This window comes from Lemur catta, chromosome 6, assembly GCF_020740605.2.
Source record: "Lemur catta isolate mLemCat1 chromosome 6, mLemCat1.pri, whole genome shotgun sequence".
In the NCBI taxonomy this organism is placed as follows: Eukaryota; Metazoa; Chordata; class Mammalia; order Primates; family Lemuridae; genus Lemur; species Lemur catta.
Genome location: NC_059133.1, coordinates 85,367,560 through 85,391,282, shown reverse-complemented (window position 1 = coordinate 85,391,282; position 23,723 = coordinate 85,367,560). Strand labels below are relative to the sequence as shown.

At 40.7% G+C, this 23,723-nt stretch overlaps 1 protein-coding gene across 1 annotated transcript in view; it reads left to right on the top strand.

Annotated features, from left to right (window-relative positions):
• PTPRO (protein tyrosine phosphatase receptor type O) overlaps positions 1-20,754 on the top strand; it is a 246,894-nt gene extending 226,140 nt beyond the window's left edge. The window contains exons 20-27 of the mRNA XM_045554266.1: positions 4,855-4,945; positions 6,012-6,088; positions 6,664-6,798; positions 7,026-7,148; positions 11,096-11,250; positions 13,316-13,451; positions 18,322-18,442; positions 19,466-20,754. Of these exons, the coding sequence (XP_045410222.1) occupies positions 4,855-4,945; positions 6,012-6,088; positions 6,664-6,798; positions 7,026-7,148; positions 11,096-11,250; positions 13,316-13,451; positions 18,322-18,426 (822 nt within the window). The 3' untranslated portion in view covers positions 18,427-18,442; positions 19,466-20,754. The remainder of the gene's footprint in view (positions 1-4,854; positions 4,946-6,011; positions 6,089-6,663; positions 6,799-7,025; positions 7,149-11,095; positions 11,251-13,315; positions 13,452-18,321; positions 18,443-19,465) is intronic.
• The last annotated feature ends 2,969 nt before the right edge of the window (positions 20,755-23,723 follow it).

Here is a 23,723-nt window from a genome sequence, read left to right as displayed (position 1 = left end):
TTAAGTCACAGGCTTAGACTGTATGTTTTGGACTAACATTTGCTCAAGTAGTGGACCGCTGGTCTGACTCACTTCCTTCCTCACTGGACAGCCTCCAGGTAGTGCCAACCCCAGCCCCACCCTGCCCCCCACATTCTCAAGTTCAATGTCAGGTTTCCTTATTGACTTTCAAAGAAGCATTATGCTCTCATGCCTAATTTCAGCATGTATGTCAGAACTTTCACATGGAAGCCCTAAAATTTTCTTAAAATATGTTAATAGTTAATTGAAGCTTAAGGAAAAAAAAATGTTTCCAGCTTTAATGGAAACCCAAGAGTGTACTAAAATGGCTGAATCAGCTGGGTCTAGCTAAGTCCACTTATTTGTTCTGTTTATATTAATGCTTAGTACTTGTATACATTTTGATACTGACATTAAAAGATCACACTCACACTGAGAAATTGCATTTACAAGCATTATGCAAATTCAGACTAATGTCTAGATTTACATATATTATGAATACAGCTATAAGTCATACATGAAGCTATATGAGTTGCTAATTTGTGTTTCCTGAATACATTTTTTTACTCTGCATCTGATTTTGAATCTGCTGGAAAGATTGATGAGCCTTCTGATGAAAGCATACATCTTTTCTTAAGGAGATTTGGGACCCAGGGATTAAAATCAGTTCCTCATTTCTCATGTCTAATATGAGAAAGGTTTGGAAGAACTAGACTTTAGAGCTGAAATGTGAGAGCCCAGGAGACATAGTGCTCATTCTGCCATTAATTTTTGTGCTTGTGTTTAATCAGGATGATAGTGAAGGACCTCACCATCTTTGTTCAGAAATGTGGCTGCAAAGGTAAAAGAACTATGTTACTTGCCATGCAGTTCACAAGAGGTGACATTTGGTACTTTGGTATCTGGTAGGAGCTTTTACTTGCTACAGATCGAACCTCTTCTGTTAACACCACTGGGCACATTGTTTCTTCTCACTTTTTCCACACCTATGGACGAATAGGAATTTAACTCATCTGACTCTAATGTCCAACGTCTCCCAAGGCAAACACCAAAATCCAACTACCACCTGCAATGTTGTTACAAATTCTAAGACCAGAATGCAGTTCATTTTCTACTCAGAAGATAATAGTGCAAGCTACGAGCTAAATTTTTGTGTCTCTCAAAATTTATATGTTGAAGCTCTAACCCCCAATGAGATAGTATTTAGAGATGGGGCCTTTGGAAGGTAATTAGTGTTAGATGAGGTTATGAGGGTGGGGCCCTTATGGTGGGATTGATGCCTATGTAAGAGGAGGCACCGGGGAGCTCTCTATCTCTTTCCCAGAACACACACATAGAAGAGGCCATGTGAGCACACAGTGAGACGGTAGCTGCCTAGAAGCCAAGACAAGAAGCCTGAGAATGAAATCTACTTCGTTGGCACCTTGATCTTGGATTTCCCAGCCTCCAGAGCTGTGAAAAATAAATGTCTGCTATTTAAACCACCACTCTATGGCATTTTGGTGTGGTAACCCAAACAGACTAATAGAATGCATATGTTTGTGCTTTGCTTTTTGAGACTTGTATGCTTCAAACACAGCCAACAAAACATAGGCTGCTATTGGGCTTGGGCAACTGTGTTCATTCCTAGAGCTGCCATAACAAATTACCACAATCTTGTTGGCTTAAAACCACAGAAATTTATTCTCACAGTTGTAGAGGCCAGAAGTCTACAATCAAGGTGTCAGCAGGGCCACACTCCCTCCGAAGGCTCGAGGGGAGAATGATAGCGCCGGAGTTCCTTGGCTTGCAGCTGCATAACTCTAATCTCTGCCTCCAACTTTGTACAGCCTCTTCCTCCTCTCCAGGGTGATCTCATCTCATGATCCTTAACTGAATGATACCTGCAAAGACTTTTTCAAAATAAGTTCACATTCACAGGTTCTGGGAGTTAGGATGGGGACATATATTTTTAGGAACCACCATTCAATGCCCTACAGATGACTATGTACCCTAGGGAAGAAAGATGATAAATTAGAAACAAAACTGACAAAAGAAAATTCAGAAATGATTTATGTTGGTTTCAGGCCATCACCCCATACTTTGCCTTCATGGAGATTTAAGCCAATGGAATTTCCATATGGTTGGAAAGAAAATAACTGCAAAGCTACTGAACTGGAAACTTGGTATTTGATTTTCCACTTTGTGACAGGCTACATTACAAAGACTGCAGAGCATTTTGTGTTTACATGCAGTTCCTGCTTTGCCGCAATCCAACTTTGGCAATTTCCATTTACAGTGTTCAGCCAATTAAACCTCTTTTATCAACTTAGGGCATTTACAGCAGGCAGGCAACACACAATTAAAGTTCTATCAGTTAGTCAGCTTCCATATGTGCTCCCACTCTCAGCCTCAATCTGTTTCCACAGTGTCTTTTGTATCTGAGACCTTTTCCTGTGGCTTATCAGTCTGTCCCCAGAGGGGAATTGTGGGGAGAGTTGTTGGTCTCTTAGCACAAATGGCAAAGGAGGAAGAATATATGGAGTCAGGCAAAGCAAAACAAAGATTCATAGCAAAGCATTTCACAATCATTCATTATCAGTAGTGCTGCATTAGTATTAATTGCGTTATTCCATTTGATAGTCACTATAAACCCGTGAGGAATGGGGAAATTATTAGCCTTATCTTACAAATGATTAAACTGATGTTAACAGAAGTTGAACTACCTTTCCAAGACCATAAAGTTTATAAGCAGTACACAAAAATAGGTGAGATATTTTGGCAAATTATCTATAAAGACACTTTCTAAATGAGATAGATTTCCAAAATATTTTAAACAATGGAAACATCATTTAAATAAGCTTACAGCTGCCAAAACGAACTAATCTAACATTGATTTAGTTGAAATTTGCTAAAAATAAGTTTTGTTTCTTACAAGAACTGTATAGTCAACCTTCGAAAACCCTTTAAAATGGAGCATTTGGTTGTAAAGCAACACTGACAAGCTTCTGTCTAAATCCATTTGTCAAGCAAGAGTTTTGTATGAGATGGAAAAAATTCTAATTGTAATGAGGTGAGGATCATACTTCACATAGCTTGTCTACAAGACTGACTTCAACTCAGGCCAAAGAGCTTAAGATTATGTGGTCTTGAAAAGCCAAAAATGATGAGGAATCAAAGAAAGAGAGAAATCTGGGCAATTTAAGTCAGCTCATGCGTGTTGACTGCAGGCGTGCAGCCCGATGCCATTAAGCACAAGGGAAGTTGCCACCAAGGACCCTCTATTTGAAAGCAGCAGAAGGACCCAAGAACTATTTACTAAAGCATGTGCTTTGCAAAGAGCACTTGAGTCAAGACACAAAGGGCATGAAAAAGAGATCCCTATTCAATGTCTCAGAACATCATGAAATGTCTTCAACTCCTTTCAGAAGTGTTTAAAGACTCTCCAAAATTCTTCTCCCAGAGTATTCCTCCAGCCTATGATTCCTTGAAGTAATAATTGGGAGGAATTATGAAGAGGAAAACTTGTGCTCAATAATACCATTCTATAAGCGTAAATAAAATGTATAGCAGGTGATTTCTCTGCTGCCTCACTTAATAGTCTTACAGAAAGATGGATACCGTATAGGAAGTTAGTATAGATACATAGATATAGGGTATAGATGCACACTACATAGATAATTTATAGATGATTATAAATGCTGTTTATTGATATTTCTCTAAAATTTGTATAAGAATATAACTAGATCTGTTGCACTGGTTGTGCACTGCACAACTCCACTGGTCTTCATTCAAGTAAACCACAATGTGAATGATGCCTCCAGGAATACAGGTGACCTGACTACAGCCCCCCTGTTTCCTATGAGATACATAGCATAGAAGCTTAGAAACCCCCTTTTCCCATAACATAAATTTCTTGAAGTCCAATGCTTGTTTGTTTATATAAAAATTTCCTATCTGTGCACCTTCTGATAATGGGATTTATAAGAGTACTGATACATGCAGGCAGATATTTGTATGTTCTTGTTCTCACTGAAGGATTTTCCCAACTACTACTGATTCATCTTTGTTTTTGAAGATTCATTATCAAATGTTTAGTGCCTGCTAATTCTATGTTTTGTTACATGGAGATTGCTCCCTTCTCATTGCTCCTCACTCTCTCTTTTCTGTCTTTCTCTAAAGCTCGTTGCCTACAAGCAAAAAAGACCTACATTCCTTCATAGAATAGGAAGTATTTATACAAATTGCATAAATTTAAGTTACTCTATTCCTCCAAAAATCTGAAAAGCATTTCTGTTTTCAAATCTTCCATACCCTGAGAGTTATGCACATATTAATAGTTCTTACTTCTCCAATTGACCACTATACAAGGTATTTATGTGTTGTATTTTACAGCTATTACTGTAATAATGCCATATAAGAAACAATCCCCAAATCTCAGTGGCCTAAAATATTTATTTTTTCCACTCATAGGTCTGTGGGACTTCTGGGGCAGTTCGCTTTAGGCTGCAGGCAAGAGTCAGGTCTGCCTATGTGTCTCCTCATTCTGGGAGTAGCACCTCGCTGGGCATGTCCTTCTCTTGGCAGAGGGCAGACAAAAGAGGGCAAATCAAACTACGCAAGTGCATCGAAGCTTCTGATTGGATTTGAGTTCTCCCCAAGTTCATTGGCCAGAGCAAGTTAACAAGAGTGGGGTGGAGAAATGCACTCTACATCAAAGGAAGCTACTGCAACTTTATATAGTAAAGAGCATGTTATGATTCTGTTATATACAGGGAATGAAGAATAATCCAATGTGAACAATAAGTCTGTGTGATCAGTAATCCAATCCACACTATGCACAGAAATCTCAAATCCATTTTCTGTCTTTTGCAGGAGTTGAAATTGATTGGACTGGATATTCCACACTTTGCTGCAGATCTCCCACTGAATCGATGTAAAAACCGTTACACAAACATCCTACCATGTAAGATGGTCAATACTGCTGATCCTACTCATGTCTCTTAAAGGTTGAAAGACTGTTAATGTAGATCAGTCAATTTCACCAATCTCTGCCCACACACAGTTGTGGTCCGGACCTCTAGGCCATCTCTGAGATTGCATTCATCTCACTCCTGTTTGATGTCATTAGATCCTATTATATGGAGGAAGATTTAATTAGTATGCTTTTAAATGAATTGTATCTGAAGAGAAAAGGCTGACCATTTGGCCCTTTGAAGATCAAAGAGCCTTAGCCAAATTAGGAATCAGATAATTTGTGCTCTTATAAAATATATCTAGTCAATTCATTGACACTAAAGAGAGGTGCAATGTATTAAAATGCCTTCTCTAACTTCTGGCAAATTAGGTTGTTGCTTAGCATTTTGTGATAAAAAGCAACTTTGAAGGGGGAAAAAAGTAATATAGGGTACTTAAAGGACAATTAAAATGCATTCCAGTATACATTTAACTTTCCTCTCTGCTACACTCTAGGTGAGCTGGGCAAGAATGGAAAAGTGGGAGGCTGAAAAAACTCTAGAAAGAGAACTCTTTCCTTGATATGGTTTCTTGATGAAATTAGGTAGTCTTATCACAATAATATTACACATCTGTACACAGTTCAGAATTTAATTCCCTCATTCAATGTCACCCTAAGTCCCCATGCATCTTCTCTTCTCTAGGTCTCCCAAAGGCAGCAAATTCTGTGGGTGTCCCCAAGTGAAATGGAAATCATGAATTCAGGCTACATACGATAGCTTTCCATACAATCTCCCAGATATTTTAGTTCCTGTAAATATTCTGCACAACCCCCAAATTCCTTGGAGACAGTTCTTTCAAGAATGGGAGAGCTGGTGGGGAGAAAATAGTGGTTGGAAGATATGTATACACTTATTTAAACAAGAGATTGAAGAATGGCTAAAATATCAGGCTAAAATAAACTATCTACCTACTCTACCATTGACTGGTGTGACTTGATATTGGATAGAGATGGGCAAGATCATTCTTCCTTCCATCCTGATCTTTAATATTTCTTTTCTCTTTATTCTTTACAGATGACTTTAGCCGTGTAAGATTAGTCTCCATGAATGAAGAGGAAGGTGCAGACTACATCAATGCCAACTACATTCCTGTAAGTAGAAAAACAGGCATCCCAATGCTAGCCCAGCCAGTGGGATACTCTCAGGGCTGTACGTATGTGTCAAACAGTTGAAACGGGAGCCTTTCCCCACCCAGCTCAAACTCTAAAGAGCAGTTTCCATTATTCCATTTCAGAATAAAGAAGGGAGGGAACCCACAGATCAGTAATGTTCCGATTTCTTTGTAAAGGACTAGAGAATGGAAAAGGAAAAATGCTAAGGATTGCCTTTCTTGTGTTTAAATTTCAGTTTCAGCAAACAAACTCAAAGGGCTCCACCCGAGCACCTGTGCCTTTTAAATATCTATGAAGATAGTGGCTGTTGTCATAAAAAAGTGTGGATGTGATTTTTATAGCCTTCTGGAGAATTATGCTTAAAATCACACAGACCTATGTAACCAGTTATTCTCATTGCCTCTTTGATGAACACAGGAGAAAATGTTACATGGGTGTGTGAGCCTTTGCCAGTTTTATCACCAGTAAATTTTTGGTTTTTTCCCATTGGTGTGGAACAGCATTTGGTGTTGACAGTGGCTGGTTAGGTGATAACTTTGTCACTTATCTTTCAGGGCTACAACTCACCCCAGGAGTACATTGCCACCCAGGGCCCGCTGCCTGAAACCAGGAATGACTTCTGGAAGATGGTCCTACAGCAAAAGTCTCACATTATTGTCATGCTCACTCAATGTAATGAGAAAAGGAGGGTACGTACTGAATGGGACTGTTCCTACCTAGCAAAACTACCTCGCCACTGCCGCAGATACTGTGCTTAATGCGTAGCAGAAACTATTGTACTTGCTTTATTTTCCATCTTCACAACAGTCCTGTACAGTCCTTCGGAAGCAACTCACTTTGTGTTCCCTAAGTGAGCACAGACTTCATTTCTTCCCTAGCCTGTTTGTTTTAAAAGACTGTGTTATCCTCACTCCAGGTGAAATGTGACCATTACTGGCCATTCACGGAGGAACCGATAGCTTACGGGGACATCACAGTAGAGATGATCTCAGAGGAAGAGCAGGACGACTGGGCCTGTAGGCACTTCCGGATCAACTACGTAAGTCACCAAGCAGGACGACAGGTGCTGTCCATATGCTGACACCTCTACCACTGCCACCCGGCAAGTGCCAGGAGACCAACCCACCACTGTGTAAAATAATGAGCACTTCGGGCTTTGCAATGCTGCTCCCTTCAAGAGAAAAAAAAATCTGCTTTCAGGGTAGTCATTTCCCATTTCCTCAAAGATGGTGTGGATGCAATGGTTGGCCTGAGGGGCCTTACAAGATGCAATAAAAAGTCTGCGCTGGTCCATCTCAAATTAGCCCAGGGTAATGGAAGACACAGGTATTCATTATTTATCAGGAGTGACTGAGGAGGGAAGTATTCTCATTACTTATATTAAACACGTATGAGTAGGATATATAAGGCATACTTACTTTTTAAAAAAATTTTAAATTTTAAATTTTTATTTATTTATTTATTTTTTTTAGAAACAGGGGTCTTACACTGTCACCCAGGCTGGAGTGCAGTGGCACAATCATAGCTCACTGCAGCCTTGAACTCCTGGGCTCAAGCGATCCTCCCGCCTCAGCCTCCAAAGTCGCTGGGACTACAGGCATGCGCCACCACACCTGACTATGTTTTAAATTAAACACTTAAACCTTGATTTAGTAGTTTGGGTTTCATTTGGTTTATTTTTCCTTATTTTGTTCTGGTTTGGGTTTTCATTATTTGGAAGGTACTTCTAGGCCTTATTCATCATGGTTCCATGTCTCTCTTGAAGTGCTATTGATTTTTGATTGTTAGAATGTGAAAAAAAAGTCCATTTTCCTCACAAGGCCTGCTGCCTCTCAGAAGACAAGTCTTTGAGCACATGCGGAATGTTTCTGTGCCAGACTTAGGTGCTAACATCAACCAAAGTCACCCTGTTGCCTTCTGCCTATGGGATACAGGAGAGAGTTTCTACTAGTATTCTCTACTTTGAACATGCCCTCTAAGGAGGACAAAATCTAATAGGAAAGTCCTCAATGAGATGCTCTTCCCTGCTTAGAAACAACTCCTCCTGCTAGTATAGACCAGGAGGTGGCAAACTGCAGCTTGTGGACCAAATTGACCCGCTGCTTGTTTTGTAAAACCTATGCGCTAAGAATACTTTTTACATTTTTAAATGATTGAGAAAGTTTTAAGTATTTGATATGAAATGTTATATGTAAATTACGTGAAATTCAAATTTCAGTGTCCATAAATAACATTTTATTAGAACACATCCCACATTTGTTTGCATATTGTTCATGACTGCTTTTGGGTTACATTAAGCTTGAGTTAATGGCAACCAAAACTATATGACCCACAAAAACATAAAATATTTATTATCTGAGCCTGGTGCAGTGGCTCATGCCTATAATCCCCGGGAGGCGAAGGCGGAAGAATCGCTTGAGGCCAGGAGTTCAAGACCAGCCCTGACAACATAGTGAGACCCCATCTCTACAAAAATTTAAAAAGTTAGCCAGGTGTGGTGACACACACTTATAGTCCTACCTACTTGGGTGGCTGACATGGGAGAATCGCTTGGGCCCAGGAGTTCAAGACTGCAGTGAGCTATGATGGTGCCACTGCACTCCAGCCTCGGCGAAGGAGTCTGACTCTGTCTCTAAAATAAATAAATAAACAAACAAACATATTTACTATCTGGCCCTTTGTAGGAAAGGTTTACTGACCCTTAATATAGACAATGGGAACAAAGATTGTCCATAGCCATAGAACATAAGCACTCATAACTATCCATTCAGTGATATTTATGAGAGATAAATCACTTTTTAACTACTGGTGGTTAACAGTGACTTTTACTACAAAGAGAATTTAGGTAAATCCCAGGTATGCCTGTGCCAGACTGTGTTTCAAGCGGCTCCATTCCTTTGAAATGCATATATCCTCCTTGTTCCCCAAGCACGCTTCTGCTCAGAGTTTCAGCCCACGCGTTGCCTCCTTTGTGGTCCCTTCCCGGGACTCAGAGGCCATTAGCCCTCTTCTCCTGTGGAGTGGAGTCTCACGTAGCCTGTGCTGTCACAGCACACTTCAGATGGTTACAGTTCTCCCTCTTCATGTCTGCCTCCCCCTGTATACTGTGTATTTCAGCAGCAAGTATTTTATCTTTGTAGATTGAATGAATCAGTGAATAAACAAAATATTTCAAAAATAATAAAGCCCTTGTAAAGCACCAACAGACTTTCCATCAGAGAACATATTTGACAATCTGAATGCCATTTGAACTCTGTTTTCTTTCGTGGCTATTTCAGTTAGAAAGCCAGTGCAAATTGCTAGGCAAACAGAAAAAGTCTTTCCCTGGGTTTGTATCTAGGAGAAAAAAAAAATGCAGAACATAAAACAGGGTCTGTTCCCATCCATGCCTATTCCCTTGACAGGAAAGAGTCACATAGATTATTGTATGATCAATACTATGCTTGTTGTCCTTGGTCTTAAATGATGACCTATCCATGACAACCATGGGAAGGGCTGAAAAATGAGAATAAAACATTGAATAATATGTTTGCTTGTAAGGCATTTACACAGTAGCTACAAGCATCTGGTGCCACAGTGCCCCCTTTTGGCCATAAGCATCCAGAATCTAAATTTTAAGCTCCTACAATGAAGGCTAAATTGCCCAAAGAACACTGGGCTGTGCTAATGAATATGTTTTTCTATTTGTTTCATTTTTTGTTTATACGCTTCTTGATTCCTTTCACATTGCTATGTAAAAACTTTCCAAGTATAAAAATGTAAAATTACATAAATGAGGAAAGATTTTCAGGGTAAGAGAAATTTGGGAATGGCTAAATAAGATGAAAACCAGAAGAGTTTTCTCATTTAACAGGAAAGGAGGACAGGGCTCGTGGCATACACCTGTAATTCTAGCATTCTGGGAGGCCGAGGCGGGAGGATCATTTGAGCTCAGGAGTTTAAGATCCCATCTCTATTAAAAAACAGAAAAATTAACTGGGCATTGTAGTGCACACCTGTAGTCCCAGCCACTCGGGAGGCTGAGGCAGGAGGATGGCTTCAGTCTAGGAGTTTGAGGCTGCAGTGAGCTATGCTAACACTGCTGCACTCTACCCGGGGCAACAGAGCAAGACTCTGTCTCCCCCCCAAAAAAAATCATCACCATAGCACACAACTTGTCACCTTCTAGTACTTGACACTAGGCATGAACTGAGTGAGTAGTAATCATAATATCTAACACATACCATCCTTCAGCAACATGATCACAATCTGCACAAGCTGCACAACAACCCTTGTTATAGGTACCATTAGGCCACTTTTAGATACGAGAAAACTGAAGCTCAGTGAGTCGGGTCCCCAAGTATCAAAGCCCAAGACAGGGATTCGCATGTAAGTGATTTTTTTGAAAGTGTGTTCTTGGGTACAACTCATAAGGGAGCGAGGGAAGCAGAACAAGACAGGGAAGAGGCCCTGCACAGCTGTGGGTTCAGCTGAAGTCCGATCGGCTAGCGGCTGGCTGCCCTCAGCAGGAGACCACAGCCTCTTAGGGTTCCCAGCCAGGCAGCTCCCTGCGCTGGAGGGCAAGTATGAGGAGAAGCGTGCTGCTCTGCTGCCAGCACCTGGGAGAGAGACGCCCCAGGCTGGCAAAGGGGGTTTAAGTAGGGCACCAACAGCACCTTTTGCATGTTTAACTCATTGGCCAAAGCTGATGCAGCTTCGAAATGACAGAGCCAGGACGCAAACCCTGATCTGCTTCAGCTCTTGTCCTTAACTACACAGGCACAGATTAGCCTATCTATCCCACTATTTGAAGCTTTATACAATTAGTATTTTTTTTTTCAGGACCACCTTTGCGCCAGATATAGAGCTAAGAGCTGGATAGGGAAGTGTATTGAGCAGGAGTGGAACGTGACTGTACCATTAACTTGTGGTCGCCAGTGGAGACCTGGACCGTCCTAACAGTGGGCTGTGAGATTAATGCTTCTTTGTGTCTTTTTTCCCCTAAAGGCTGATGAAATGCAGGATGTGATGCATTTTAACTACACTGCATGGCCTGATCACGGTGTGCCCACAGCAAACGCTGCAGAAAGTATCCTGCAGTTCGTACACATGGTCCGACAGCAAGCTACCAAGAGCAAAGGCCCCATGATCATTCACTGCAGGTAACCTCATCTAGTGCATTTTCGATTAAACATTACGGGTGCTTTCTATAAAGGAAATAGCCCACCGGTCCATAAACCCCTGCTCAGTCCAATTGACAATTAAATGAATTATGATTTTTAAAAAATCTGTGATTAATTGATCTCTCACTATGTACAGTATTTACTTATAATGTGGCTATTTTATATCTATAGCCTATGAGATAGATATTATTATTCCCATTTTTAATGCAAAAATACAGAGGAGTAGAGAGTTTAAGGATTCACACAAGTTCATGCAACTAGAACTGGGAGGAGCTAGTGTTCAAATTCAGGCACATTAATCTCCAAAGGCCAAGCCCTTAAGTACTTTGTGTGAGATTATCTTACTCCATTAAGGATCCTGAGTGGCTATAACATGAACAAATACAAGGTCAAATTATAAGCAGCTGATCACAGCTTGAAATAATATAATAGACATAAAAGCAAGAAGAGGTAAAGAAAAAATAAAAATATTCAACTTATTAAGATTAACATTTGCTGTGGTTGATCTTCAGAATTGTCTAACTGTTTAGACTGCTGGAATGAAGGGGCTATGTGATCCATTGCATTACTAAAAATCAAGGTCCACACTAATTCCTTGCGGGAAGAGTCATCTTTAAATTTCATCTTTTCTTCCTACCAAGTGAACAAAGCTATATCCAAATCCATCTCTGTGATACAATATTGTAAAATTTTTATGCAACCTCCAAAGAGTAAAGAACATAAATATGCTCTGATTTCATATCAGAAGCAGAAGTGGAACGAAGATGTTAAGAGAAGCATTGGCAGCCACACCAACCTGAGCAAATAGGTCTGTAATCCCAGCTCTAGCGCCTGGACCTTTCTGAATTAGAACGGCTACACGTGCATGTGTGTTTGTATATGTGTGTAAAGTATGTGTTTCCCTGAAAAGAAAAATGCTTCCTAAGCTACTAAGTTTCCATTTAGGGAAGATATCATTGCTGTCAATCCACCTTAGGCATTTGCAGGTTTAAAACTCTGCTTTAGCAGATGAAATTGTCCTTTCTCAAAATAATTCTGTCCAAGCACAGAAAATAAAGCCTGGGGTCAAACTCATGGATCCCTTTCAGGACAGAGAGCAGGTGCAGTTCTGGCTGTGACTTTACAGGTGCTCACCCAGTGGCAGATTGTTTTGTCTGAGAAATCCAGGGAGGCGATGGTTGTCTAGCAGAAAACGCAAATTGGGCTCTGAACTCAAGGTTTTTAGTGTTGGGTTTTTCTAGCAAATTTTACATATAAATTGGCTTCAACTTTCTCTTTCCCATAATTTTATCATAATTCAGAGATTAGAGCCATTTGGCTCTTCGGTCTACGGATGATTGGAAGACAGGAAGAGCTAACTAACGTGTAGAACTAGAGACTGTGGTGGGTGGGTGGCCAGCCCTTGCCAATCCACCTCCACCTGTGCCCTGAGCACTGGGATTTGGGGACTGGAGGAGACTGGGTCCAAACATTTAATTTGATTTTAAGGCAGCGATGTCAAAGATTCCTGGGGGATTGAAGCAGGCCCAGGACTCACTGGAAAGGCAGATGTGCTGTGAGAAGGTCTGGAACGGTGAACTGAACTTGGGGTTGAAGGTACACAGATCACTGTGGCCCAGAGCTAGAGTTAGAGTGTGGGCATCTCCACTAGACTTTTGAGCTGGGTGTGAGGACTTAACTCGGAGGCTATTCAAAAGATGGGGCATTGTTCATTGCATCCGCTCTCTGAGGGCAGGAACCAACTCATCAAGGCACTCAATATGGAATGGTTACTTTTCTCTGGAAGCACAGAGCGCAGAAAAGGGTGTGGCCAAGGCAGTGCAAACCCACATCTGAGGAAGGCAGCAGAGAGAGTCAGAAATGTGACATTAGAAGAAACACCAATCACAACAGCATACTTAAAAATCAGTTAAGCGGAAAGTATTGTTAGGAGCTTAGTCTCTTTTTTCACAATTGTGCTAGCTATAGATTTTTAGAACTCACCAATTACTTTTCAACAGTGACAAAACCCTGAATGATGTGCTCTCTGAACATTCTCTTGCAGCGCTGGAGTGGGACGGACGGGCACATTCATCGCCCTGGACAGACTCCTGCAGCACATCCGGGATCATGAGTTTGTTGACATCTTAGGGCTGGTGTCAGAAATGAGGTCCTACCGGATGTCTATGGTACAGACGGAGGTAGGAACATAATCCATATGTCTTTTTTAATCTGCCCTGGACTGAAAAACTTACCATTATTCAACCTCATGGTTCACAACAATTGTCTCAAATTTTTTTGCTTCTGCCTTTCCCAGTTTCTTATTGTATATGTTCAAACTGCTTTGAGGTATAAAAGAAATAGATATTAGCCACTAGAAATCCACTCAGTATATAGTGATTACACTTTTATTGGCATTATATGCCTTTTAATAATCCGGAAAACATGGGTGGGTCTGTGACAGAATGAAATCTCTTTGAACAGACCGAGAGCTCAGGGCAGGTGACAGCCATTCTGGGTAAACGCCACCCATTGGAGACTGTAGAACTGATGCAATTTCATTTATATTTGAAATGTTGGATTTGATTCATTAAATTTGTCATTAGTTTGTCTTCCATGTGACTCTGTTTCAAAACACTTTAAAAAATTTTTTTTTAGATTTTTATTTCCTTAGAGATGGGGGGTGGGCCTCAAACCCTGGGCTCAAGCAGTCCTCCTGCCTCAGCCTCGGGAGCAGTTGGGATTACAGGTGTGCACCACCATGCCCGACCCGAATCACTTTTGATGATGATCATGGGTTGGATTTGTCCCTTTTATGATTTTAAAGATTCCCAGTCCCCAACCGACCCACACTGCCAGTTCCCTTCATCTAAATGGATGGATTTATTATTGTCATAACATAGGAGCATCCCCAGAGATATCTAGCAGTGTCATATGCTCCCTCTTCCTCTTCTTGCCCTGAAGCATCTTTCCCCTGATGCCTCAGGTGCATTCACTCTGAAGTGACAGCCCAAGGTCATGCTGGCAGACAGCATCGCTGCCTTCAGAGTACCTGTGGGTGTGCACCTATGTGGGGGCAAAAACCCATGTACAATAGCTTGTTTGTGAGCCTCGTCACCCAGCCATACTCGCGACTTCTTAGCTTCAGGTGTACAGTAATCCTTTTTCTCGAGGAGTGCGTGTGGCAGGAACACTTGTGGAATAGAACACACCTGGCCTGACCTCCACCCAGAGATTTAAAAAAATGCCGGGGTCTTCATCATGCTTTTCCTACCCAGCACCACCAGATGGCAGCATAACCCCAAGGCCTCGAGTCATGGCTGCTGTCTCACCAACTCTTCAGAGTTTTTCTCTTCTCCCACCCTTTTTACTTTTCTTTCCTCCTCCCCATTCCCCTGTGACCAAGGCTGGGCACAGCCGGTCCAATGCATTTATTTCTGAGCTATAGCAGAATCATACCACTTTGGAAAGAGTAACCATTCAGGTTCAGATGTCTCACTGATAATTAGGAAGCAAGTCATCTCTCTCTTTCCTCATTTCCGTGAGCTCACTCGCAATCCTGCTGCCTCCTATTTACTGTCGTGGGGACGTGACCGCCGTCTCCTTGTTATCCTAAGTTTAAAATGTCTAGTTTCCCAGAGACACCCACTACCTAATGCTTAAACGGTGCTTTATTAATCAATTCATATTTTTGGTTTTTACTTCCATAAATTCACAACCCAACAGGTGACCAAAACCTCTCTGTTATGTGTATGAATCCCCAAGCTACAAAGGGCCACACCTTGTTTTAAGTGTTTCGGATTTGATGAATTGTCTGCCCCTTTCACTTAATTTATACCTTTTAAAACTTCACAGACTTTAACTATGGCCTGTTTCATTTTCACTTTTCCCAACTACAGAGTCTTAATCTCTTTCCCAGGCAGATCTTTACACAAAACTAGAGCAGCCACCATGTGGTTTTCTGCAAAGCCAAGAAAATGTTTTGTTCTCTCCCTAACTTTCTTACCCTAAATTTTGGTTGTTTGACTCATTCATGGAGGCATTTTAGGTTGACATCTCCATGGACACAGTCTTTTTAAAGTATGATACCCCTGCCCTGAACTCTCGTGGGGAGTTCAAAGGCACCAAAGAGGTCCCCTAGGTTACTTACTTTTCCCAGCTGTTCTAGTTTGACCCTTGTCTTCCCACGCAACTGTGATGGATGCTTTCCAGCTCCAGTTATTTATTTGTGTCTGTTTTGTTAGTTGTATCTAGAACATCTTGTTCACTTACCTTTATTTTTCCTCGTTCCTGTTCCTCTGATTTCCATGGTTCAACCTGTATTGAAAATTTCCCTAACATTCTCTTGAAGCCCATTCATATGCAAATCCTGCTGCCTTCTAAGATGCTAAAGTTAATAAGCAAAGAACAAAGTAAAAAAAAAAATGATTCTTTTCACATTTATCATCCCTGAGTACCCCTTTGACACTAATGGTGTTCAAGAAGGGAGGATGATCCTCCAACTGAGTTCTGTATGTATATGTTTATGTATGTGATCAACCCATGAATTATATACCACATTTCCTCCCATGGCTCATATTTAATTTTCTAATTTTCTCTGCATTGCCTTGATTTCATCACTGTACTCCACCCCAAAAAATAGCAGAAGTAACCGATTAAATCAGTGATGTCTTCAGGGGCAGATTTTAGAGTCCTGGCAACATGCTGCCTGGACTGCAGGGGGACCTGTCCTCCTCCTTTCTCACCTGGCGGGACACACTGCATGGGCCTCGCCACACAAGTAGAGGGGTAGTTAGGGAAAGTGCCAGATCCTGCGAGAAGGCTTGGATCTCAGCTTTGCCGCTGCACGGATCATGACACCTCTCAGAGTTCCCATTTCTCATCTGTAAAATGTGAATGACAACTTTCACACACTGTTGTAAGTTAGACATTATATGAAACAATATAATCTAGATAAGTGCTTTGAGACTGTCAAGTGCTGCAGTTCAGTTTAGTTCATCTCTGTTGTGCTCTCTTCTATTTTTGTTAAGTATTTTGTTTGATTTTCCTCTAATAGCCTTTCCCTGAAGGTCAGCTGGGGCTTTGCTTTGAGCAGCCTGTCCTCCTGATCGGGAGCTTAGATTTCTCAGGGATTCTCAGGGATGTAAATAGTCTTTTATTTACTTTTCCTGCAGTCCTTTTTTTCTTTTCTTTTCTTTGTTTTTTGTTTGTTTGTTTGTTTACACAAAGTTTGGCCACTGAGTAGAGTGGATTGAAATTCCAGACAGTGTCCAGCCCTATCTATTCCCAGTGTTGACATAACACCAGAAACAGTAGAATGACATGTGATGACCAGAAAGGGTTACTGCTGCAACACTATCACAGCAAAAGGGAATGTGTTTTCTCCAAACCTTGTTGAAAAATACAGGTTGGAAGTGCCATTTTATTTTTTGTATAAAGTTGTTATACAAGAAGTTTCTTAAAATCCTGTGGATACCTTCACTGGATCTTATTTAAAGGTTATTTCTGATGGTATTGCTTATAGAGAAACTCTGGGAAATAAAGAAAAGGAAGAAAGACCATGAAATTACCTTTATTTCATGGCACAAAGACATATTTTGGTGATGTCATCTCGGCTTTCATTCAACTATAATAACTTTTACGTAATTATGCTCATTTGCTCTATATATGTGTGTGTATGTGTGTATATATATACATGTGTGTATTATTTTACACCCTAATTTTCCACTTACCATTTTACTATGTACCCTGTATGTTATCACAAATTGCCTAAAATTTGATAAAGCTAATTTTAAAGACTCGACTAATGTTTCATTATAGATATATCATTTCTTACTTAAACCAGTCTCCTTTTTAATAGAACGTTAAATTAGATTCCTTTCTACTTGTTACTATTATCTGTGTCCACTTCATTTATTAGCACTTTATAAATTCTGCCTCCACCAACGATAGCTGAAAATGACTGCTTTAACAAACTCAAGTCATCACTGAATGTTATTTTTTTCCCTTTAGCTTTATTCACTTTGTAGATAAAAAATATTGTTTTAATTTATGTTTTTTGTTGCTTGGCCACTTTTGCATGTTTTCAGATTTCCTCAGTTTACTTCAAAAATTATTTAATAAGCATAAACTAAATGCTAGGCAAGAGAAATAAAAAGGCACAGTCCCTGCCTTCCAGGGATATTTGGTCTAGTGGTTGGTGTACTTTACTTATTTGTCTATTTGTATGTTACTGACTTGGATGGCTTTCTAACTAAAGTAAAGGCATCAACATTTTGTTATGATTCTAGAAAATATTTTTCTCTCCCAGTTTCTGATTTGCCCTTCATTTCATTCTTTTTATCTTTTTTTACAGACGGTTGTTTGAATTTTTTATTTATAACTTGTTTCATGGCTGTTAATTTTATAAATTCCTAAAGTAATCAGAGAGGAATTAACCTATAGTTTCCTCTATATTTTTTAATCGCTTAATTTGTTAAACTTCCCGGAATTTAGCTCCGTGTATGAGGAGGTGATACACTATCTTTTTTCAAAATAGCCCCATGATTCGATTGAATATTTATTGCTTTTAGTATTAAGTCATATGATATAATGCACAGCATGGTGAATATACTTAATACTACTGTATTATAGACTTGAAATTTGCTAAGAGTAGATCTTAAGTGTTCTCACCACACAAAAAAATATGGTAACTGAGTGAGGTGATAAATGTGTTAATTCGCTTGATTGTGGTAATCATTTCATAATGTATATGTATACCAAATCATCACATCATATACCTTAAATATATACAGTTGTTATGATACCTAAATAAAGCTAGGAAGAAACATTCCACTGTAAAAAAAAAAAAAGTAATAATGTTCTAAGCTCTATTATTAATCAAAATACTTTTACAGTTGATTTTCTTGGATTTTCTCATTATAAAATTATGTCTCTGTAAATAATGAGAATGATTTCCATTTACACAAGATGTTTATTATTAAAACTGTCATAGTATTAAAATATTACATCTTGGCACATATCTGCACATAAATATCTTGCTCTGAAATATATTTGTGTCTTTTGCACCAGGAGCAGTACATTTTTATCCATCAGTGTGTGCAACTGATGTGGATGAAGAAGAAGCAGCAGTTCTGCATCAGTGATGTCATATATGAGAATGTCACCAAGTCCTAGTTCAGAATCTGGAAAAGTAAGTAAGGAAGAGCTCATGATCGGTGCTCTGTCTTAGAACAATGGGAGGAGACATGATGGGATAGGACAGGTGGCAGAAATAGCCATTTGTGTTGACTCTGATTTCACATGAGTACTTCTGCCCAACTCCTGGCCCTACAGGAGTGGTCAGAGGGAAAAACAAACACCACAGCAGATCATTGAGCGTCAGTGCACGTTGGTTGTCGGTAGCGACAATCAGGAGCTTCTGCAACTCATGATGATTTGACCTCCATTCCCTCCACCCTGAACCTTAAATTACCCTGCTATTAGATCTGTGCCTCCAATATCAGAATACTACCATCCAAGTCTATCTATGTAGAGATTTTGTGCAAATATTTTATGGATTACATGGGGTTACAAAGAAGACATCCAGTGGAGTGGACACCCCAAAAAGAAAGACAATATTAATAATAGAGTCTCAGGATTGCAAAGTCTGAATATGCCTTGATCTCACTCATTATGTGAGCACTAACTTCAGAGCTTCAAGAAAACATTAGTAATATAATCAATGCCTTGTGCTCAAATTTTGACTAGGAGATCAGATTGTGGAGGTGTAGAGTAGTCTTGACTGAGGTAATAAGAAATCTGTCATGTGGCTCAGTGTAGAATGTCTGAATCTACTGGGGAAGGGGGGGGCGCCATGGACAAGGTGGGGACAGGACAGTGGTGCATTGTGGGAGAAAGATGGAAGTCTGGGAAGCATCTGGCCAGTGGGTAGCAGGATGGGGTTAGCATTGCATCTCTACGTCCATCAAGAAAGAGAGATGGAGAGCACAGGGGGGCAGGGAGGATAAAGAATAAGGAAAGACAGAAAAAGACAAATTTGCAGAGAGGGAAAGACGTTCAGACTCATAGAAAAGAGGAGTCACACCGAGAATGCTGCACAGATAAACCCACACTCACATGGGCTGAGGGACTGAGTATCTGAGAGCCACGGTAGGGCAGGAGGAGGTTGCCAACGTCCCAGGCTGCTTACTGTCTTTCTCTTTCCCATTCACAGGAGACGACAGGATGTGCACCCATCCTCCCTTGCTTCCAGATTTTTGGAGGAAGGGGGGCCTGCTAGTCATTTTGCTAAAAAGAGCCCTTCCTTTGTAGTATGTGGCCAAGGAGATAATTTATCTCGCAGAAGCACTGGGAAGACTTAGCCTTAAAGAGCCTACAGTGTCTTTTGGACTCTTTCACTTTGGGACATTTCATGATGGACCAAATTCAACAGAACGCCAGAAAGATCAAGACGCTCTGCAAAGGGCAGGAAGCACAGCACTTCCGAAGAGTTTAGTCGGCCCTTTGCTCGTTGGGCTGAGTTTTTTTTGTTTTTAGTTTTTTTAAGTGCAATAATTTTTGTATGTGTGTGATTTTATCAGAAAGTTGAATTGTCTTCTGCCCACACTATTGATCAACCCCATAGCGCAGGACGGAACAGGCATTGTTAGCATCAGATTATACCTCATTATTAGAAAGAGGCATGGCCATACACGAAGAAATGATAATTCTACCAGCTCTGACATTATTGGATCAGGTGTGGGGAGTGTGGATGGGGAGGAGAGGGGTTATACCCACAGATCAACTGTGTATCTTTTCTTATTCCAAATATGAAAAGCTGTAATTCAACTTCAAAGTAGAGTAGAAAAAATATTTGTCTTAATTGTTCTAGTTCTTGATGGCTTTCTTCCTTATTAACAGTTGGGTGTTTCTTCCTTGGCCCTTTGGACTAATGTCACTGTCCTTTGTTCTTTTTCAAGAAACCAGATCTGTTTCAGAAGAGTTTCATGTCTGACTCTTTAAACTCCGTTGCTGTCTGAGCAATCTTGGTGCCTAGACTTTGCATTCCTTTTTCTGTTGACCTGCATATATGTGAGAGCTATTTCTTTGAGAACTACAGGCTGTGAAAACGCACTTTCTTTCCCCTAAAGAGCTGGGAGTTTATGAAGTTATAGCAATGAACTGCAGCATGCTAGAACAATTATTTGGCTACATTTTCTTTTGTAATATTGTCAAGCCTCTCTATGGATTACGACAGAGATTTCTTTTTTGTTTTGTTTCCTTTTTGGTTGTCAGTTTCATTTTAACCAGTGTAACGCGTAACATTTTACTCTTTGGATTTTGTATAATTGCAGTACGTGCTTGTGTATTGTGACATGAATGCTGTCAAAATGGACATTGATGGCATCGTGGAGCCTGTTACTTTGTGTCACTTCCTGAGAAATAAGAGGTGATGGTATGGATATACAAAGGAAAACACTTGGAGTTGAAAGTAAACACAAGCTGGCTGCTTCGCTGTGGCAACGTGGCTATTGTGACCCTTCCTGTGTGTGCTTCCAGAAGGCTTCGCTCCTCCGTGCACCCACTGCCCCTTCCCCTGGCTTCCCTCCGATCCCGATCCTCTTCCTGAAGCCATGTGTACAAGATCAGCTTAATATTGTATCAGTGACCTTAGGGATGGTGAAGGATGCCAAATGAACAGCTCTGCACCCCACCGTCTCTTGTCACTGAGAAGGCCTGGCCACAGCAGACCTTGGCAAAGTTCCTTTGCAAGATCTGGCCAGCAAGTCTCTGTTCCCCCTAGCAGAGTGAATGGCAGAGCATGTCCACACCCCGCAGGTTAACAGCTTGGGCTCCTCAGGCATTGTCAGTTTTTACTCACCTCCCTTCCTCCCCTTCTTGTGTCCTGGCTACCACCTCCTCTTCTCACCCTCGCTCCTTTATTTCCCTTCTTGGACATTTTAGTAATGCATCATGCCATCCTCAGGAACAAACATGGTTCACAGAAGGTGACAAACGGATGTATGAGATTCTTAGATTTTTCACACACGGACAGTCAGGAGTGAATTGTGCGACCTCGGAAGAGTCGATGGGTAAAAGCTGAAATACATTTCCAACTCATCCATCCAGAAGCAGACTAAAGTTTCCTAGCCTGGAACATCACTTCCCATGAAACAAAGCACTTCATAAATATTTCATGGTTTTCGTGAGCACCCCTTCAAGGTAGGGATCAAATAGTGCCAGATCAATTTTCCCAAAAGGAAAGATGAAGTATCCAGAGTTTAGACTCTGATGACAAAGAATTGAGACTACAGAAAGGTTACACCAAAGTACTTTACCAGATCATTCCTTCAGGGGTCTGTGCAGTCGTCACTGTTCATTGTGACGCTGGTGCTTCTTAGCTGTAGAGCTTATGGTGGGAAAGGCATTGGTCTCTCAAAAGACTTGGGCATTGATCCTGAAAATGACTTCAGAACTTATCTCTGCTGAGTATAAGTTAATAAACTGTAGAATGATGTAATCACATTTTGCAGGTGGGAGGAGTATCAGATATGATAATTCACCCAAAGGCGTGTTTTATCTTGTCCTCTCATATACCCTAACGTTACTCTAACCAGCTGTTTCCACCCTAGAACACAACTTTAAGCATCGAAAAGGGAGGCTTCCAGAGCCTCTGTATCCTTAATTAAGATTTTTTTTAAAAAAATCATTTGAGTAGTGCTTTGTACTCAATGAACACAGAGGCATTAGCACATGCAATTCATAATAGCCTGTATGGTACATAGGGAGAGCTAAAGACTTCAGAATTACAAAACAGTCAGCTTTGAATGCTACTGAGACCACATTCCTTGGCTGCAAAAGACAATCTATGAAGTTAACTGAGAGACTATCATTAGGGTCCAATTTACAAATTTAATAGTTAACATCAATATACCTATCACTATACATTATATGATTTTATTTAACTTGAAAAGAAAGAGTGATAGATGACAATATTTCTGTGGACAGCATTCTGATTCAGGGCCTGCAATTTCCCACTACAAAGACAACATTGACTCCAAAATTGAAAATCACAAAAGTTACCAGGATTTTTTTATTTTTAATGCCAGGTTTTATAACGTCTCTCCTTTCCTAAAATCTGCCCCTGCCCCTAAAAAGGTGATACACCTCTCAAAGGAGGCCCTAGTGTCACCCGTAAAGCAGGAGCCAGAGGCTTTGGAGCTGAGTTTTTTGCAGGCCACACGATAGCTGCTTGCTGGAGGCCTGGCCCTTAGCCAAGGAGTTAAAGTTACTGAATCCAGTCTCTAAGAGCCAAAATTCTCCCTGCTTTCTAGCAAGCAGGCCTTCCTTTTCACCTCAGGAAATGTCTGATGTAATGTGCTTCAAATAGCTGGCTCGTGTCCTGGTTCACAGATCCCTTATCTGGTGCTTGGCACAGGGATAGAGGCCAGGAGCCATGCCCAGGACTGAAATATTAATAACATTCACTTTGGCTAAGGGGTTATAAAGCAACGAAAACACCACATGCAAAAACTGCAAACTTCTACCCCTGGTTTTTAACAGCCCCATTTGGATCCATTTGAAGGAAATTTCAGCCCTGACATCTCTGACCCCTGGCCTTCCAGAACAGTAAGATTTTTGTTTTCAGTTTTAGCTGATTGCTTATCACAAGGCCTTTTCCTGGTGGGCCACTTGAGTAAAGACGGAGTACAGGTATAGTGTTCAGGTCTGAGAGCTACGCCGTAAGAGGGACATTATCAGACTGAAAGTCGTCCAGGGCAGGGTCACCAGGACTGTTAGGCATGTGGAAAAAGAACAGATCATAGTAACAAAACCTGGGGAAACTGAAGCTATTAAACCTGGGGTAAAGGAAGAGTTATTCATTCAATCAATCACTCATTCAACAAATGTTTGCTTATCTGATCGTGTCAAAGGAATCGATCAATCAATGAATAATTTCTTGACCAAAGCTGGTGCAATATACTGGCCTTTTAAAATATGTTGCATAATCAGAGTTTTATTGTTGTTGGAAGGTTCAAGAAAGCATGAATCAAGTCTTTTTCAACACTTTCTATTTGTATCTCCCAAAATTTTGGCAATATATTTTCTGGACATACCCACCAGCCAAGGTAATGATGCTAAGCACTTTTCCCAATGTCTTATATAACAGAAATGACAGGTATTTATTGTTTTTATTACTCATCAACCACCAGAGGCCCTGGCATGGTTCCTCTTCCTTGATGAGAGTCACCAAGCCAGTTCTGCCCTCCTACTCAAAACAGGACTCTCAGCTCTATCCCTGGCAGATGGCGGAGCCTTTTCTACGGAACACTTCCAGCATGAGGAATCTCTGCTTCACAAGGCAGCCCAGCCCTTCATTTTTCAGGATGCATTTTCTTCTTTTCTTTTTCACACATCCAAGGACCTTACTAACATTAAGAACGTATGAGTCTATGGCTTTCACGGGCACAGGCTTGAAGCCCAAATCTATG